Here is an 18,980-nt window from a genome sequence, read left to right as displayed (position 1 = left end):
TTTTGTTCTTCAGTCTAGTTGTGGAGGACGTTGCTTCACTGGCCCAAGTTGGCACCATCATTGCGCTCTTCCCAGGCGAGGCAGATCAGTCACCGGCTTCTGGACGGCCACTCATGGTGGCTGCTGGCTGCTCACGCTGGCTGCTGGCTGCTGGCTACACACGGTAGCCCATGGCAACCCACTGGCACAGGGGCTGCAGCCTACACCATCGCCGGTGACTCATGGCAGCCCAGCTCCAGGTCGAGCTGTTGTTCAGCATCTTAGCTATAGAGGGCAGGATGGGATCCGAACCGGGGCCCTCTGGCGTCCCAAGCCAGTTCTTAACCAATGCACCATTCGGCCGGCCCACTGATTCTTTTTTAAAGCAGATTTCATTTCTGCTCTTCTATCTGTAAATATTTTCATATGTATCTCTAAAAGATAAAGGCTCTTTAAAAAAAAGTTGGACTTTTTATTTTGAGATAATTGTAGGTTCACATGTCGGTGTGAGAAATAATATAGCAAGATCCCGTGTAATCTTTACTCAGTTTCCCCCAATGGTAGCATCTTGCAAACCATAGTACAGTATCACAATTGGGATACTGACATGGATACAGGCAAGACAGGACATTTTCATCACCACAGGGATCCCTCTTGTTGCCTTTTTATAACCATCCCCACCACCCCCTATATAACTCCTGACAACTGCTAATCTCCATTGCTATAATTTTGTCATTTCAAGAATTTTCTGTAAATGTAATCATAGAATACAAAACCTTTCAGTATTTGGCACAGAATTCTTTCTAGATTTATCCAAGTTGTGGCACGTGTCAGTAGTTCATTCTTCCTTATTACTGAGGAGTATTCCATAGTATGGATGGTGCACATAAAGGCTGTTTAAAAACATCATCCACCTAACTCATCCCTCTGTCCTCTCTTGTCCTCTTCCCCTCTCTTCACAGCAATGCCAGGGGACTATCGCTGTGTGAAACTGCGAAGCGATCGCTCGAGATCCTCCCTGCAATGGTACACCCGCGCTCAAAACAAGATGAGAAGACCCAGCTTGTTGTTAAAAGATGCCTTCAAGTAAGTGTGAGCCCTTGGACCATAAGAGCCCCCTGATTTGGGTCAACTGTAGAATTGGGAATAAACTCACTGAGAGTTCTAACGATGGCTCTCATACTTGGTCAAAGGATCATTTAAAGGAACACTGAGGAGAGATTCAGTGCACAGATGCGCCCCGGTTGTATGTCTCAGACTGTACTTGGTCAAAGTACAGTGCCCAGGCCCAGGGGCCGCTCAGGCTCTATACCCACGCATGGATGCCCAAGAGACACAGACAGCTCTTCCTGCCAGTATATAACAAAAGAGGGCTTTTTTGTCCTTAGCTATTTTAAGTTCATCTAAAATATGGTTCATTAATGGCCCCCAAAGGCATTTGAGTAGCATTAAATATTGAATACTAAAAAGGATGACAGGTGTTTTTAGCCAGGTCACCCTTATATCTTAATAAGTGGTAGAATTGTTAAAGGAGGAACTTGTCAGTTTTATTTGGTACCAACTGAAACCAAGTTAAAAATTACTTCTTTTTCATGTCTAAAGATAGAAATGGAACCCTGAAATCGAGTTATCATTTCACTTTACTAGTTCAGGAGGTATAGACAGAGAAAGGTGAGAAAGGGAAATGTATCTTCATAAACACTTGTTTCATTTTCCATCTCTTTTTGGTCAACAACCAATATTTATTAAGGCCTCCACATGCCTGGCGTTGTGTTGGGCGCTGGCCACATGGCAACAAATGGGGTAGAACTGCACCCCATGCTGCTTACAGTGTGGGCAAGACAGACTTGAGACCCGGAGTTACAGTACAGCAGGGTCAGTGCTATGGACAATGGGCTGCTTCTAACCTCTTTTTCCTTCCTTCCTTTTTTAAAAAAATCAAAATAAGGGAATTGTTACATGCACTGAATATAACATCTTTTCTTGGAGCTAGTGAGAGGAATAGGTAATACTACATTCACAAGATTCAAAATTCAATAGATAGTAAAGGTACTCAGCAGAACATCTTCTCATCCCTGCTCCCCATATTTCCCCTCTCCACTTCCGGGTAGATAACCAATATTACCAGTCTTGTGTATATAAGAAGTGTGTGTGTGTGTGTGTGTGTGTGTGTGTGTGTGTCCGTCCGTCCCACCCACTACTAGACTCGGTTCTTCTCTCCTAATCCTGTGTGAGAGTGTGTCCATGTGTGTTTTAAACTATATAGTAGTGTGAATTTATCAGCTCTTTAAAAGCTGTTTTTGTAGATGATCTTAAGGGTGACTGGTGGTACTGTCTCACCTTAGTCAACCCCAATTCTGGGTAGCATTCTTTAGAGCAGCGGTTTTCAACCTTCCTAATGCTGCAACCCCTTAATACAGTTCCTCATGTTGTGGTGACCCCCAACCATAAAATTATTTTCGTTGCTACTCTATAACTAATTTTGCTGTTATGAATCGTAATGTAAATATCTTTTTGTTTTCCGATGGTCTTAGGCGACCCCTGTGAAAGGGTCGTTCGACCCCCAGCGACCCACAGGTTGAGAACCGCTGCTTTAGAGGAATAATGAGTAGATTGTTTCTTTTCTTTTCTTTTTTTTTTAAGGACACAGTATTTTTTCCTCAATTTCTTTTATTGTGGTAAAATACACATAACATACAATTTACCGTCTTAACCATTTCTAAGTGTACAGTTTAGTGACACTACATACATTCACATTGTTGTGCAACCATCAACCGTCCATCTCCAGAACTCTTTTCATCTTGTAAAAGTGAAACTGTACCCATTAAACATTAATTCCCCACCCCTTCTTCTGGTCCCTGGCAACCACCATTCTACTTCTATCTCTGTGATTTTGACTTTACTATGTACTTCATAGAGTGGAATCATACAGCATTTGAAGGGTTGACAGTATTTTAAAGTGGCAAAAAATTGAAGCTGAGATTCTGTAGTTCAAAATCTATTACTTGATTTTCTTAAGTCCAGTTAATCTGCATTTTGATTCAGATTTTATTGTGGTGCCTGTGTGGAAAAAAAAGGTTTTCTATATTTGCTTGTAACAAAGACAGTCATAAATGACTAATTTGTCTTGTCAGGAAATAAAAAGTAATGCCTTAAGTTGACCACTAAGGTCAACTTAAAGACTGTACGTTTATGCTGCATGGCAGGCAAACTCAATTTGGGTTAATTTTTCACTTATTTCACATGACTGCTCTTGATTATCACATGACTGCATCATTATACCTAATTTTTTTTCTAGGTGTATATTGCTTGTGTTTGGAGTATGGATCCTTTATATCCTCAAGTTAAACTATACTACTGAAGAATGTGATATGAAAAAAGTGCATTATGTGGACCCTGACCGCGTAAAGGTTAGATATTCCACTGGTGTGGTTTAAATGAAAACATTTCCATTTAAAATAAAATATTTAGGCATACGCCTAAACAGTCATATTATCTCGGAAGTATTATAAATAAATGTTCATGGGTTATAAACAGAGGGGAAATCGTTTAGTCTTAGCACTCCAAAACCAGAATCAGAGATAACCCACCTAACCCACAGTATCCTTCCCCATTACTGAAGTCATGGAGAAGGGGGTGAGTACCATTCAATACACTCTAGGACACCTGTCAGGTATCGTTAAAATGCCATGATACTGCTTAAAACAGACGAGAAGAATTTCTTTTAGTATCACCTGTCATCCCTGTGTTTCATTTTTCTTTGTAATAATTTCACATTGTATTTCAAGATTTTTTCCTTCAATTTATATTTAGTTTTCTAAACCAATTGACATATTAAAGGCTAATTTCACTGATTGAGTGGTTAAATTATCCAATAAGGTTCAGCCCTGGATGAAAGAAGAGACAATTTTAAGTAAGGTAGCCTGGTAACAATGATAACCAAACATATATACGTACATGCTTTACTCGTATTACCTCATTTAATTATCATCGTGACTGGGAGAAACCCTCGTATTCTGTCCATTTTAGAGATGGTGGCCTGGGAGGTAAGCTCCTTGCCCAAATTCAATCTAAACTAGATTAACTAATCTAGTTAATCAGATTAACTAATCTAGTTAATCTAGTTTAGTGTGTACTATGTAACTGTTCTGAAAGTGCTGTAGTAATATAAGGTCATTTAACCCTCAGAACAGTCCTGGGGATGTTGGTACTATTATTATTCTCAGCTCACAGCTGAGGAGATGGAGGGGCAGGGAGATTAAGTCACCTGTTCAAGGTTACCTTAGCTAGTAAGTGGTGGAGTCAGGGCTTGGACCCAGCAGTGTGGTTTCAGAGTCCAAGCCTCTGATGACTCTGCTCTCTTCCTGGGTAGGGAGTGTCCACAGGAAAAAAAGCCGGGAAAGGTCGGAAGTGTGATATAGAGCAGAGAGAGCTTAAGTTTCTGACCTAGATTCAAATGTAAATGCCACTTAGTAACAATGAGACCTTGGGCAAGTTACTGAATTGTTTTGAGACCCAGCGTTCTTAGCTGTGAAATAGAGATAACAGGCAGCATCTATGTAGTAGGGTTGTCAGTCATCAAAGTTGAATAAGATAATATACACAAAGCTCCTTTTCTAACCCTGATTTTTATTCTCCTGTTTCTGATTTAATCTGTCTGTCCTAAGTGTCTCAAGACGGGTATAAACAAGTAGATGAAAAATGAAGAGTGTGGTTAAATGCACAGCTGGGCCTCTGCAGACCCGTTGTCTCATTGTCTCGGGTGTTGCTGATCACAGAGCCTTCCTGCGCTTGCTGTGCCTGCCCTCATGTTTGCTGACTCATTTCATATCATCAGCACAGCTGCTTTGCTGTAGCCTCTGCTCCGGCTTTCCCTCTCCTCCTGATCTGGCTGGCTTTGCGGACATCCCTAGACCCCTTTCAACTCCAAGGCCATTCACAGCTCTCTTGGATAAAGTTTTTAGACATCTTGTCTCTTATTTGTCTCCTGGGAAAGGCTGAAAAGAATGAGACTTGATAGGACTTACTGATATCTGTTGACTCTTTCCTTGGTTTATCTGCTACACTCCCCACATCCTCTGTGCACCCTCTTGCACACTGTAAAGATCTTTGCACCTGCAAAGATCATTTCTCTTGAGTCAGGGTTAATGGAGAAATAGGAGCTCTCTGTGCAGGGTGTAGCACACCATTTTACAAGTACAAGATAGGGAAGATGTGGTTTAGTGTACTCTGTGTGAAGTCAACTTAGCAGTTTTTAGTGCCCAGTCAGCGCCATGTGCGTGAGCTTGTGCTGGGGCTGCCTACGACCATATTCCTTCAGCTGCATTAACAGACTGGGGATGGTCAGCTTGTCCCTATAGTGTTCAGACAAGTGCTCTGAACAATACTCTGTAAAGTTCCCCCCAAGGAATCATAGCGACTTCGAGAATGACCAGAGAAGAGACTCAAGACCATGTCCCTAAGGACCCTTTGAAGGGATGGGCACATCTGTGTAGCCTGAAGGAGAGAAGACCTGGTGCAGGGCATATGGCAGCTACTGCCAATAAGCCAGAGGCCCAGCTTAAGGGGCGCCCTGCCCAGGTGGCCTTAATGGCAGAGGTGTGGACCAGGGGATGGCAGCCAAGCTGAAAGGAGAAGGGTTTGACGGCCAAGGCATCCAAAGATGGGATATATGGGCCACCTATCTGGCACATCTTTAGAGTCTTTTTTTTTTTTTTAAGATTTTATTGGGGAATTGCGGGGAGGGGAACAGCGTTGGGGAATTTGGGAAGGGGAACAGACAGGTAGACAAGTTGCTGTTTTTGTTCTTCAGTCTTGTTGAGGACGTTGCTTCACTGGCCCATGTTGGTATGATCATTGTGCTCTTCCCAGGTGAGGCAATCGGTCGCCGATCATTGGTCGGCTGCTCAAAGCGGCTCCCGGCAGCTCACACCGGCTGCCAGCCACTCACCAGCCACTCACGTAGCTCCCGGCAGCTCACTGCAGCCCCACTGTAGCCTCACTGTAGCCTATGCCGTCGCCGGCAACACAGCAGCCCAGCTCCAGGTCGAGCTGTTGTCCATCATCTTAGCTGTAGAGGGCGAGCATCACTGGCCTTCAATGTGGGATCCGAACCGCAGCCCTGCTGCTCAGAGCTTGCGCTCCCAAGCGAGTTCTTAACCAGCCGAGCCACTCAGCCAGCCCACATCTTTAGAGCCCAAGCAAAGCCAGGGTAACGATTTTGGGAGTTGTGTGGGTGGCTCTGGGGCCTTTCAGATCCTTTCTAGCCCTGAGATTCTGTGGGTCTCTGCAATTTGGCAGTACCAAGCTGGAAAGCTGGGGCTGGTTTTGTAACTTGGGGCTTTCCCTGTTCTGAATGCGGCCATGCGGACACCACTAGTCCCCAACTCAGTGAATTTCAAGTTGGACTTCATTGGTACTTGGAAGCTTCTCTGAAACTTACCAGACTTAATCTGGCATTATAATAATTTATGTAAGCATTTCATTGTCCCACCTTAAGTATAGGTTATTTGAGAACCGTGACTGTGTTTATAAAATAGGTATAGTTTTGGGGACTTCAGGAAAAGGTTGTCCTTTGGAATTCTCTGCTGTCACCCACTGCCCCAGTTTCACGTTTCCTTACCCCTCTTTCTGCATCCAGGCATGCCCACTGTAGCTGTGGTAGTGTTTCTAAATATTGAATCTAATGTGTTTCTTCCCTACTTCAAATTTTTTATTTCTCTCCATTATCTTTAGGAGACTGTCCAGACTTCTTAGTGTGGCCTGTAGGACTCTTTGTGACTTGTTTGCTACTAACCTCTTCAGCTTCCTTTTGCCAGCCCACCATCACTGCCTGTATCAGGTGCATGAAACCCCCCACAGGTCCTGGTTGAGCTCCTTTCTTTCTTCCTTATTATGGTTTTGATTTGCATCTCCCTCATAAGTAATGATGTTGAACATCTTTCCATGTGCTCATTCTCTATTTGTATATCTTCTAAGAAGAAATGTCTATTCACAATCTTTGCCCAGTTTTTAATTGGGTTATTTGTCTTTTCATTATCGAAATGTAAGAGTTCTCTGTATATTCAGGGTACCAGTCCCTTCCTTATATGATTTGAAAGTATTTTTTCCCCATTCTGTGTTGTCTTTTCACTTTATTGTTTTCATCATAGAAATTTATTTGAATTCAAAATAATATGTTTCTATTTAGAATACTATAATAATTCTCTAAAGCAAATATCATCATTGGCTCTGAAACAGGTCTAAAGGTGTCATTCTTTTCAAGTAAAAAATATGTACTAAAGGGCCGGCCGAGTGGCTCAGTTGGTTAAGAGCTCGCTCAAGAATGCGAGCTCTGAGCAACAGCGGTTCGAGTCCCAGCCCAAGCTGAGCTGCCGCTGAGCTGTCAACAGGTGGCAGGATGGCTCAGCTAAAAACAAACAAACAAAAAATATGTACTAAGAATGTATAAAGAAGCAAAAATATGAAACACAAGTTTTGCTTAGTACTGAGTATTGTTACAAGATGGACACACAAGATACTGTAACGGAATCAAAACTATAAAACATGCAGCAGGGAGTTCTCTTGCTTTATCAATTTTCCCTGGAAAATCATTAAGTAACCTCAGTAATGTGAAAGTACCACCACTTGGTTAACAGGACAAACTTCCTGAGGGACACAGGACTTCCCCCTTAACTCCTTTCCTCACATCAATTTATTTTTTCTCTCTTTTTTTTTTTTCTTTAAGCTCGGTTTCATCCTGTTGAAAAATATTTGGTTTTATTTTGTAAAGTGAAGTAAATAATATTCCTGGTTGAAGTATGTAATGATTTAGTTGAAGATGATCAAGGATCAAATTTTTGAAAAAGGTCTATCAGCTACTTTGCAGAGGCCATCAGTGGCTTGCAGAAAAAAATTCACATAATTTATGTTTGCTAAAAAAAAATAAAAAGAATAAGCAGTTAAAAATGAGTGAAAAAATCCTAGGGTGTACTGTGACCCAGACAATTAAAAGCAGACAGGTGACTTTTGGTTAAACTCATTTACTGTGGAGTGAGCTATAAGGAGCCTCAAAATAGAGCTTGGTTTTCAACAGTGTCCATGGCCAAAGTGCAAACTCGGAAGAGCTCCTCCTCTCATAGAAACTGGAACAAGAAGTCTTTCTTTGAGTAGCCCTTTGCACACATCATCCCGTAGATCTGATGGGCTTGACAGCCCAGGAGGAATGGGTTCTTTGAGGTGATGTCAGTCTTGCGAATCCCAGATTCTTATGCTGTGAGTGTTGTTGGGAGTCCACCCTGATAGTTATTGGCCAAGGGAATTCCAGTCGTCACCCCAGGTACAGGATCGTAAGGATCTCTTGCTCAACACCGTTCTGAACACCCATTTAAGATTTTAGCCAATAGTTTTGGGTGAAGCCCTAACCTGATTCCAAGATTCATAGCTTCAGCAGTCCTAGTCACACTAATAGCTAACAGCATGTTGTTGCAGATCTTTGCCAAGCCTGCCGGGTCCCTACAGCTCCACAATATTCCACGTTGAGCCCAGCAACTCTTGGGCAACAGCAAATTCGTCTTCAGCTCCTCCCACCATAAACATGAGATGCTGAGACCCAGCAGCTCCCACACTACCAGAAACAGGGTCATCCATGAAAACTGCTCCCATTTTCTCAACTTCTTTGGTCAATCAATTCTTTCAAAACTGCAGGATCAATAGTACTTGATTCTGTTAATAGTGAGACTTCCTTCACGTCTAAAAAATTCCATTTGCTCCAGAATAAGCTTCTATTGCATTAATACTGGTGGGCAAGAGTGTAATAATTCTGTCAGCTTTTTCAGCTACAACTGCTGGGGAAGACATTACCCGTTCAAAGAGTTCTTGAAACTCTTTGCATGCATCAGGGAACACATCAGAAATAATGAGTGGGTAGCCACATTTCATTAAATTTTTTTGCCATTGGATTCCCCATGTTGCCTAGCCCAGTGAATCCAACTGGAGTCTTAGAGGCCATTGACCTAGAACACGCTGCTGCCAGGTTGGCCCCTGCCGGTTGCTGCCAGAGGCTTCAGTGCTGGAGGCGGAAGTAGCTCTACCCACCCGGAAGGAGGCTGCTCTGCTGCCCGCGCACACGCTCTGCCGGTTGGGGGGCACCCACCTGGAAGGAAGAGGTGTAGCACCTCTCCTTTCACTTTCCTGATACTGTCATTTTCAGTACAAAAGTTTCTAAATTTGATGAAGTCCAGTTTGCCAATTTTTCCTCTTGTTCCTTGTGCTTTTGATGTCATACCTAAGAAAACATTGCTTAATGCTGTTTTCTTCTAAGAGTTTTATAGTTTTAGATGTTAAAATTTAGCTTTTTATAGTTTGTCTTTGATCCTTTTTTGAGTTAGTTTTTTATATATGGAGGAAGGTAGGGGTCCAACTTCATCCATTTGCTTATGGCTCTCCAAATGCCCCAGCACCATTTGTTGAAATGATTTTCTCCTGTGTTTGTTGCGTTCTTTGTTCTCTGCCTGAAGCCCTTCCCTCCCTTTGCCTCTCTATTACTCATCTTTTCTATCAAATCTCAGCTCAGAGGTTACCTTTTCCAAGGTGTCCTCTCTGCTTACCCTTCTTTCTGTCTTCTGGAAGCCTTATTCATGCCTTAATTCATAGCACTTATCACTGTGATATTTTAACTGTTTGTCTTCCTTACTGTGCAACAAACAAGACTTGGGGAGCTAGGGATTGTGTGTTAACATTTTACATTAATGAATATATACTTATGTATATTAAACTCCAGAGAGAGGGGAGATATTACTTGAACCACAATGTGGTGTTTTCATCTTTGAACTCCAAATTGTACAGAAAATCCACAGTTAAATAACAGGCAATTCTTTGAGTACTTTCAGTAATGCACATGAAGTTAAAAATCCCTTTGAGGAATAGCACAGACACCTCCTGTTCAACTCTCTATATCCACCAGTAGACAGTCGACAGAAAACTCCCCCATCACCTTCGCAGTAAACCATGGAATATGAGTCCTCTATTTAGGCTTATGGGGCCAGTTTTAAAACCTACAGTTCACTGCTGGACCAATAATAGACTCTGATGGCCGCCAATACCCTGCCCTGATTGGCTCCAGTGAGGATTCCTGACCAATCAATCACTGACAGAGGAGTCTCTGATGGGCGGGATCAGCCTCACAAGCCTACTGCCTGCATGTAGGAGGGGTGAGTAGAATAGCGATTGCCTACAAAGAAAGAGAGGGAAATTCAGACCCAGTAGGCAGTCCATGGTGACAACCACATCAGCCCAGTTCTAAAAGATTGTTATTTTTTCCAATGATAAAAATAACATTGTAAAAATTGAAATACTACAGAAATGAATGAAGTATTGTGGAAAGTCCCCTGTAATTTGTGGGAAAGAAGGAGCACTAGGGGGACAGCTGTATAAGTCACAAATATTTGTGAAAGTTTCAGTCAGTTCAGAAATTAATAAAGTGGAAAGTGAAAGCCTGCTATGTTCATGTTGAAATTAGGGGTGTCTTTTATTCTATTACTTGAAACTTTTTTTTTTCTTTTTCTTTTTTTTTTTAGCTGAGCCATCCTGCCACTTGTTGGCAGCTCAGCGGTTGCTCGGCTCGGGCCGGGACTCGAACTGCTGTTGCTCAGAGCTCAAACCCTTGAGCGAGCTCTTAACCAACTGAGCCACTCGGCCGGCCCTTGAAACTTTTTCTTTAATGTAGCTTTTTCACATTGTTAATTCTGTCCAAATGCCACACTTTCACAGTGGTCCTCACAGGTTGTCCAGCTTCATTTCAGGAAGAGGGAGGCGTGTGTGCATGCCTAAGATGGCTTCGCGAATTAGAGGAAAGCCAGAGATAGGTATCACTGAGGATTTGAGGTAGGGAATAGCAGGATGAGACTGAAAATGAGGTAGGGCCAGTGGGTGCAAGGCTTTGAATGTCACACGAAGCAGCTCCTAAATTTGATATCTGGTTGTGCATCATTAAAACAACAGAACCCCTCTTTCAAGTTTCCAGAATAGAGAAAATGGCAGAGGAACCTGGCCGGTGTGGTCATGATGTCCTGGATGGCTGTGAGATGGTGTTCAGTGCGAGCTCTCTACAGAGAAAACCCTGCCTCCAGGCTATTGGTGGAGATTGATCCTTAACACCAAAGTGTTTGGACAAACTTGAACTATTGTGGATGTATATTAGCAGGAGAGGGTCTCAAAGCCATGAGGGTGGAGCCCTGTTAGTTTGGTTAATGATATTCAGCAACTTGCAGTGTTCTAGGCTCCTGCTGGCCCTGTTGGCCTCTCAGAATTTTCTGGTTGCACTGGACCTGGCCTGCAGTAGAAAGATAACAGAAGTATTGGTTGTGAGTGTTGTGTTTTCTATTTAAAGATGTCCCTTAATGTGCCACTTAAAAAAAAAAAAAGACCAACAGTGGTCTCTGCAGGGATGCATGGACACTTCGAAAGTGTAATTCAGATTGAAATTGCACTTACAAGATGCTTGAGGGGAGATGAAGGCACACTCATGTCAATTTAGGTTTGGGCTGCATGGTGGCAGCAATTAGAACTTGGCCTTCTTTCCTCTCAGAGAGCCAAAGACCACATATCGCCCTGGGGACGGCGTTCTGTGTTGTGTAATTAATTATGGCCAAATTTACTCTTTCTCTGACTCTGCGGACCTACACTCACGTATTTTAAAGTAAGCAGAGTAACTCTGAGCTGAGTTATTAAATTAGTCCAGGTATTTGCACTTCCAAACCAATTCTTTTCTCTCCTTAGTGCTGTCCCCCTGTTTTCCTGGACCATCCTTGAATAAATTATAGAGATGAGGAAGTTGAAGCCTTGAACTAGAGTTAAATGCTTTAACCAAGATTCCACTATTGGTTAAAGAGATCTAGAACTGGGTCTAGATCTTCTGATATTTTCACCATTTATTGTGGCAAAATACCATAAGCTGTACTCCTTTTAAGCTTACAGTTTGATGAGTGTTAGTAAATCTATACAGTTACACCTCCATCACCATACTCCAGTTTTAGAAAGTTTCATCTCCCAAGTTAGTTCCCTCTCATTCTCTCTAGTCATTACCACTGACTGGTTGAGTTTTTACTGTGGTATTCTTTATGTGACTTGGTTATTCAAAACTTTTTCTGCTTTTAACTAGGTAAAAATAACGGACAGGTAACTTTAATGTGAGTTTAAATGTGGCAGCAGCTTTGCCCAGTTGTTGTTCTTATATGATGGTATTCAGGTCTCCACACGTTTCAGGCACTGTGCAAAATGCTTAGGCATCATAGCAACCCTGTGAGGAAGACACCAGGACCAGAGTTTACAGACATGGAAACCAAAGTTTCATAAGGCAGCTTACACCCTCAGTTCATGTGGTCTGTGGCTGGGTTGGGCTCCTCACCAAATTTGATTAGCTCCAGACCCCAAACTCTCCTTCAACCTGAATGCTCTGCCCTCTCCTGGATTTAATTAAATAAATACATAAGAATATTGCCTTTTGCTAAGAATTATGTGACTTACCTATATTTCTAAGGAGAATTAGCTTAAAAATTATGGAGTAGAAATGAAAGTGGAGATTTTGCTGAGGAAAATTACTTTGTTTTGTTTTTTTAAGTGTACCATTTGATTTTTTAAAAAATTATTGGGCTAGCGTTGATTAATAACATTATGTAAGTTTCAGATATACAACTTTATAATACATCATCTGTATATTGCATTGTGTGTTAACCCCCAAAGTCTAGTGTCCTTCCATCACCATGTATTTGACCCCCTTTACCCTCTTCTACCACCCCCATTCCTCTTCCCCTCTGGCAACCACTCTTCTGTTTACTGTGTCTATGAATTTGTTTGATTGGATAAAGAAGAGGTGGTACAGATATACAATGGAATACTACTCAGCCGTATAAAAGAATGAAATCCTGGCATTTGCAACAACATGGATGAACCTCAAGGGCATTATGCTAAATGAAACAAGTCATGTGGAGAAAGACAAATACTGTATGCGTATGATCTCACTTATATGTGAGATATAAAACCAAAAGCAACATACTTTGATTTTTTTAAAAATACCCTTTGGTGAAATTTCACACTGATTTTCCATGGCAAAACACCACATCATTGACAGTTGGAATTACCAGATGTCTGTGTATTCTTAATTGTGGGCAGCCAGTGAGCTTAGCCTGGAAGGCTTTTAAAAACTGAAGCCCTCATTTCCATACCTTGATTTGAAAGAAGTGGGAGTTCCTGTATCTTTGAGAGTCTCCCGCTCTCTGCTTTCCAGTGGGCCTCACCCCAGGTACATGCCATCCAGACCCCTCCATGCCCTTCCTCGTTCACCTGCTTTGGCTTCCAGCTTTGGAGCTGTCTACAGCAAAGAAGATGAAAGTCTTCCTCTCTCTAGCACAGTCCCGCAAGGTGAGGTTCACCACCGAAGGCGTTGTTCTTCTGAGCTTTGGAGCATGGAAGAGGGAAGAGAGAGGCTGGAAGTTTGTGGTTCGAAGAAATTATCCCGGGGGCTTTCTCATCTTTGAATGAGTTAAAAGAAGAAAAAGAATTGCTGCGACTTGAAACGTTTCTAGTGGCATTTGGAACATTTCTTTGCTGGAGATTGATTTATTGCGCCCACTGTGAATGAGACGCAGGAGGGGCCACAGGAGACGGTTCTCAGCCTTGTGCTCTGTTCAGTGTGTGTAGCTTCTCTGTCTGCCCTGCCCCCAGCAATGAGCTGCTAAGGGCCTGCTGGGTCGGGGCCGGCCCTCCATCCTGGGGCTGCTGGAGGTCATGACCGGTTCCTCCCGGGCTTTCCCACGGATTTCTCACGAAGATGCCAATTCATATTCAGACTCTTGTTCTCAGGGATGGTGTTGGTGCGCTGCTCTCTGTCTGCAGAGGCTGTGGTTTTTTGGAGTTTGGGAGGTAATCAGCCCAGGTTAGCTTGCCAGCTTAGCCCTCACCGGTTATGCCACCTTGAGCCCACAAAGTGACAATACTAGAGACAGCCTTGCAAGGTGTTGTAGGCATCATGACAGTGAGTTGAGGCAGTGACTATGCAAAGTGTCTGCAGAATCATCTGAGGCTCAGAGAATATCAGTATGTCCCCCTTGTTAGAACTGGGGTTGCAGCCTCAAGATGTAGACAGCATGATCTTCCCAGGTATTAATAACTTTTTTTTTAAACTTTTTTTTTAATTGGGGAATTGGGGGAGAGGAACAGTGTTGGGGAACTGCGGAGGGGGACCAGCCAAGTTGTTGTTCTTCAATCTTTGTTGTGGAGGGCACCGGTTGCCATCTGGCTGCCCGTCAGCAGCTCGTGGCCTCTAAGCTCAAGGTGCTGTGTTACAATATTAGTTGTGGGTGGGCATAGCCACCATCCCATGCGGGAGTCGAACCAGCAGCCTTGTTGTTAATAGCGCACACTCTATCCACTGAGCCACCTGGGTGGCAGCTCAGCTCAAGGTGCCGGCCGAGCTCAGTCTTAGTTGCAGGCGGGTGTAACCGACCATCAAACAGGCAGTCTTGTTAGGAGCACGTGCTCTTACCAGCTGAGCCATCCTGCCACCTGTTGGCAGCTCAGTGGCAGCTCAGCTCAGGTGCAGTGTCACTGGCCCATGTGGGAATCAAACCAGCAGCCCTACTGCTCAGAGCTCATGCTCTTAAGCTAACTCTTACCCAACTAAGCCACTCGGCCGGCCCACTAATAACATTTTGAAACTATGACTTTTTTTTAAAGGTGGTGGCAGGGGGAATTCTGCTGTAATAAGATAGATGTGTTTCTATGAAACATTTATTATAGCAGCTGCAGACAGAAGTGCAGAGGTGGTGGCGGCTGAGCTGCAGGGTCAAGGAGCCACGGGGCCAAAGTGGGTGGCTGGCCATGGAGGATCCTGTTCAAGGTGGGGTGGCTCCCCAGGCACCTGTGGAACCGGGAAATCTAAGTTGAAGAGACTACTGACCAGCAGCCTCCCTAAGGAGTGAAAGGCTGGAAACATTGCCCGAGAAGATCTTATCAAGTTTGCCAAGAAGCCGGTGATGCTAACCCACAAGCTAAATCCAGATGTACAAGTATTAGATTGAAAATATTCATCTTGACTACAATGTCATTTAATCACGGTTAAAAATTAGTTTTTTAATAGTACTGTGGCTTGTTTTGTTTACCAGTGAATCCAGTAAAATCTTGGATAGTGTAGTGGAATCTCTTATCGTTTAACATTCTAACCATTTGCCTCTGACTTTATTATCTCACATCTCTAAATTGCAGTTACTTTTCAATTATTAAAATAAAGCCAGGGAGGAGGGTTTTTAAAAACAATTTGTTAAAGTTTGAATTAAGGACTTAAATGTAAGACCAGAAACCATAAAACTCCTAAAAGAAAACATAGGCGTAAACTCTGTGACATTGTTCATAGTAATATTTATTTGGAAATGTCTCCTCGGGCAAGGGGTACAAAAGAAAAAATAAACACATGCGACTACATAAAACTGGAAAGTTTTTGCACAGCAAAGGAAACCATCAAAACAAAAAGACAACTTACTGAATGGAAGAAGATATTTCAATGACACATCAGATAAAGGATTAATATCCAAAATATATAAGGAACTCATACAACTTAACACCAAAAAAACAAACACTCTAGTTAAAAAATGGGCAAAGGACCTGAATAGACATTTCCCCAAAGAGGACATACAATACACATGGCCATATGAAAAGATGCTCAACATCACTAATCATCAGAGAAATGCAAATTAAAACCACAATGATATACCACCTCTCACCTGTCAGAATGGCTATCATCAATAAATCAACAAACAAGTGTTAGTGAGAATGTGGAGAAAAGGGAACCCCCATGCACTTTTGGTGGGATTATAATTTGGTGCAGCCACTGTGGAAACCAGTATGGAAGTATCTCAAAATACTAAAAATAGAACTACCATAATGACCTAGCAATCCTACTTCTGGGTATTTATCTGAAGAAATCCAAAAAAATATAAGCACCCCAATGTTCATTGCAGCATTATTTACAATAGCCAAAGATATGGCAGCAACCTAAGTGTCTATCGATAGACAAATGTATAAAAAAGAAGTGGTACATATATTCAGTGGAACATTACTCGGCTATAAAAACAGAATGAAATCTTGCCATTTGTGACAACATGGATGGGCCTAGAGGGTATTGTATTAAGTGAAATAAGTCAGAGAAAGACAAACACCATATTATTTCACTTACATGGAATGTAAAAAAATAAATGAACAAACAAAACAGAAACAAACTCATGGATACAGAGAACAAATTGATAGTTGCCAAATGGGAGGGGGTTGGGGGCTGGTGAAAAAGGTGATGGGATTAAGAAGTACAAATTGGCAGTTACAAAATAGTCACGGAAGTGTATAAAGTACAGCATGGGAAATGTAGCAAATAATATTAATAACTATGTATAGTGTCAGGTGGGTACTAGACTTATTAGGGTGATTAATTTGTAATTTCTATAAATGCCTGATCATTTTGTTGTAAACTTAAAACTAATGTAATATGTTATGCCAACTATAATTGAAAAACTAAAAAATACAAAAGAATTATACAAAAGTTAGACAATAAAAACAAGGCTTTGAGAAAAAAAACATAGTTGGATTAAACATTTAAAATTATATATAACAGTAATAATCCTCATAGTAGTACTGACACAGTTCAGAAGGCATGTTCAATCCTGAAAATATCTGTGTGTGTGTGAAGGTGGTTTGGTGGTAGGAGGTGAAGGCAGAGCCAAGGCTGGTGAAGGTTGAGATGAGCACAAAATGCACAGTGATGAGTGAGAGCTTCCTGCCAAGCAATTGGTTCTGAGGCAGCATTTAGCCAGACTAAGCCAAGAGGAAGGCTGTGGGGCCAGTGGGCATTTGTACCATGTTCCTCCGTGGCTTGCTGTGTTCATTTGGGCTAGTCTACTTGGCATTTGATAGTTGTTCCTTATTTATACAAAATCTTCATGTGCAGGGAAAATTGTTTATGAAACCAAGGCGACGTCTATGTTGACATGACGTAGTTTCCTGATTACAATTAGAGTAATTTGCGTTCCAGACTGTAGGAAGCTCATTGCCCCAACTGATGAATAAGCCTGTTTCTCATCCTTCTAGATTGGAACCTGAAATATGAAAATGTTTCTTAATTGGGGTAAAAAAAACACATAACATTAAATTTACCACCTTAACCTTTTTTTAACACTAAGTATATTCACTGTTGTGAAACAGATTTCTAGAACATTTTCTTCTTGCAAAACTGAAACTCTACCCATTAAATAAATCCCCATTTTCCTCTTCCCCAGTCCCTGGTAACCACCATTCTACTTTCTGTTTTTATGAATTTGACTACTTTAGATACCTTATATAAATGGAATCATACAGTATTTGTCTTTTTGTGACTTAATATAATGTCCTCAAGGTTCATCCATGTTTTAGGATGTGACAGGATTTTATGAAACATGAAATCTTAAACACATCAAATCTTAAGCTGGGGTTTTTTTAACCCCCAAATTTATTTGAACAAGGTTAGCCTTGAGGGTAGTAGGAGGTGAGGTCCCTCCTGCTCTACTTATGTAATGAAATAAATATTGTTGAGTTTATCTCCTTGTCAATGTGATTTTCCTGTGTTTTCTTCTTCAAGTTTCTAGCGTAAATTAACTCTTAAAAGCAGATGTTCTGTGTTAAAAGACAATAATCAAAAGGGGAGCTGCATCAGACATTACAGGACAGTGTCATCTGTCAGGGTATATTTCTAATGCCTCAGCGTGTTTTAAACTCAGATTGGTATGATTCCATTCCAGAGAGCTCAGAAATATGCTCAGCAAGTCTTGCAAAGGGAATGTCGACCCAAGTTCGCCCAGAAGTCAATGGCACAGCTGTTTGAGCACAGGTACAGCATGGACTTACTGCCTTTTGTGAAGAAGGCTCCCAAAGTGAATGAGGCCGAGTACAAGTACGATCCTCCTTTTGGATTCCGGAAGTTCTCCAGCAAAGTCCAGACCCTCTTGGAACTGTTGCCTGAGCATGATTTTCCTGAACACTTGAAAGCAAAGAGCTGTAGGCGTTGTGTGGTTATCGGAAGCGGAGGAATACTCCACGGACTAGCCCTGGGCCATGCCCTGAACCAGTTCGATGTTGTGATAAGGTACATTGGTTTTCAACCAGCCTTTCTCCTCTAGAGTTAAGTGCACCGCTGTTAGTCAGTTTAAGACCAGGTACAGTGAGGGACACAGCACTGCATGTCCCTGCCATCAGGGGACTTCACTGTTTGAGAAGTTGAAACAAAAACATGAAATGATTAGATGCCCCAAACTGCTGTATTGACCTAAATTTGGCAAAACCTTTTCAGTGGAGGTGAGGTTTAGAAGGATGGATAGATTCAGATAAGCCAGCAGAGCAGGAAGACTGTGCCAGGCAGGGCTAAGAGGAGGATGGGGGGAGATTGAGTCAGTGGGGTGCCTGGCCTCTGGGAGGTGAGCCCTGGAAGGCCGCACTGGCTGGGGTGCAGGAAGCACATAGGGGACTTTGAATGCCACACAACAGGACATCCATAAGGCAATCAGCCTAGATTCTTCTTGGCTTATAATAGCTAGCTAAGAATTGTTTTTCTGATTATAAGTGAAATATGTTCATTCTTGAAGATGAAAAAAATACAGAAAATATAAAGAAGAAAATACCACTCTCATAGCACAAATAACCAACTACTATTAATTTGCTTTATTTTTTCCATTTTAGTTCTGTACACATACTAATGAATGCATTTACATTCTTATGAAGTTTTTTGCTTGTTTCACTTAACATGAGGAACAATTTCTGAGGTCATTAAATATTCTATGGGAAACTAACTTCAAGTATTTAATATTCCTTTAAATGAGTGTATCATACATAAGTTATGTAGCCACTCCTATTGCTGGACGTTTAGAATATTTCCAGTTTCTTTGTTATTGTGAAAATGCTTTGCATATTCTCATACATATATCTTTATGTACATCTCTGATTATTTCCTT

General features: G+C 41.9%; 1 protein-coding gene and 1 pseudogene across 1 annotated transcript in view; one reads left to right on the top strand and one right to left on the bottom strand.

Annotated features, from left to right (window-relative positions):
* The window catches only part of ST3GAL5 (ST3 beta-galactoside alpha-2,3-sialyltransferase 5), a 51,703-nt gene that overhangs the window by 24,514 nt on the left and 8,209 nt on the right, over positions 1-18,980 (top strand). Inside the window, exons 2-5 of the mRNA XM_019623753.1 lie at positions 942-1,065; positions 3,278-3,389; positions 17,775-18,118; positions 18,323-18,332. Coding sequence (XP_019479298.1) covers positions 942-1,065; positions 3,278-3,389; positions 17,775-18,118; positions 18,323-18,332 — 590 coding nt within the window. The remainder of the gene's footprint in view (positions 1-941; positions 1,066-3,277; positions 3,390-17,774; positions 18,119-18,322; positions 18,333-18,980) is intronic.
* Positions 8,028-9,222, bottom strand: LOC109371308 (3-hydroxyisobutyrate dehydrogenase, mitochondrial pseudogene; annotated as a pseudogene).

Source organism: Hipposideros armiger, unplaced genomic scaffold (genome assembly GCF_001890085.2).
Source record: "Hipposideros armiger isolate ML-2016 unplaced genomic scaffold, ASM189008v1 scaffold_561, whole genome shotgun sequence".
NCBI classification, from domain to species: Eukaryota; Metazoa; Chordata; class Mammalia; order Chiroptera; family Hipposideridae; genus Hipposideros; species Hipposideros armiger.
Note: the sequence above shows the minus strand (reverse complement) of the source record. Positions and strands in the feature narration are given on the sequence as shown.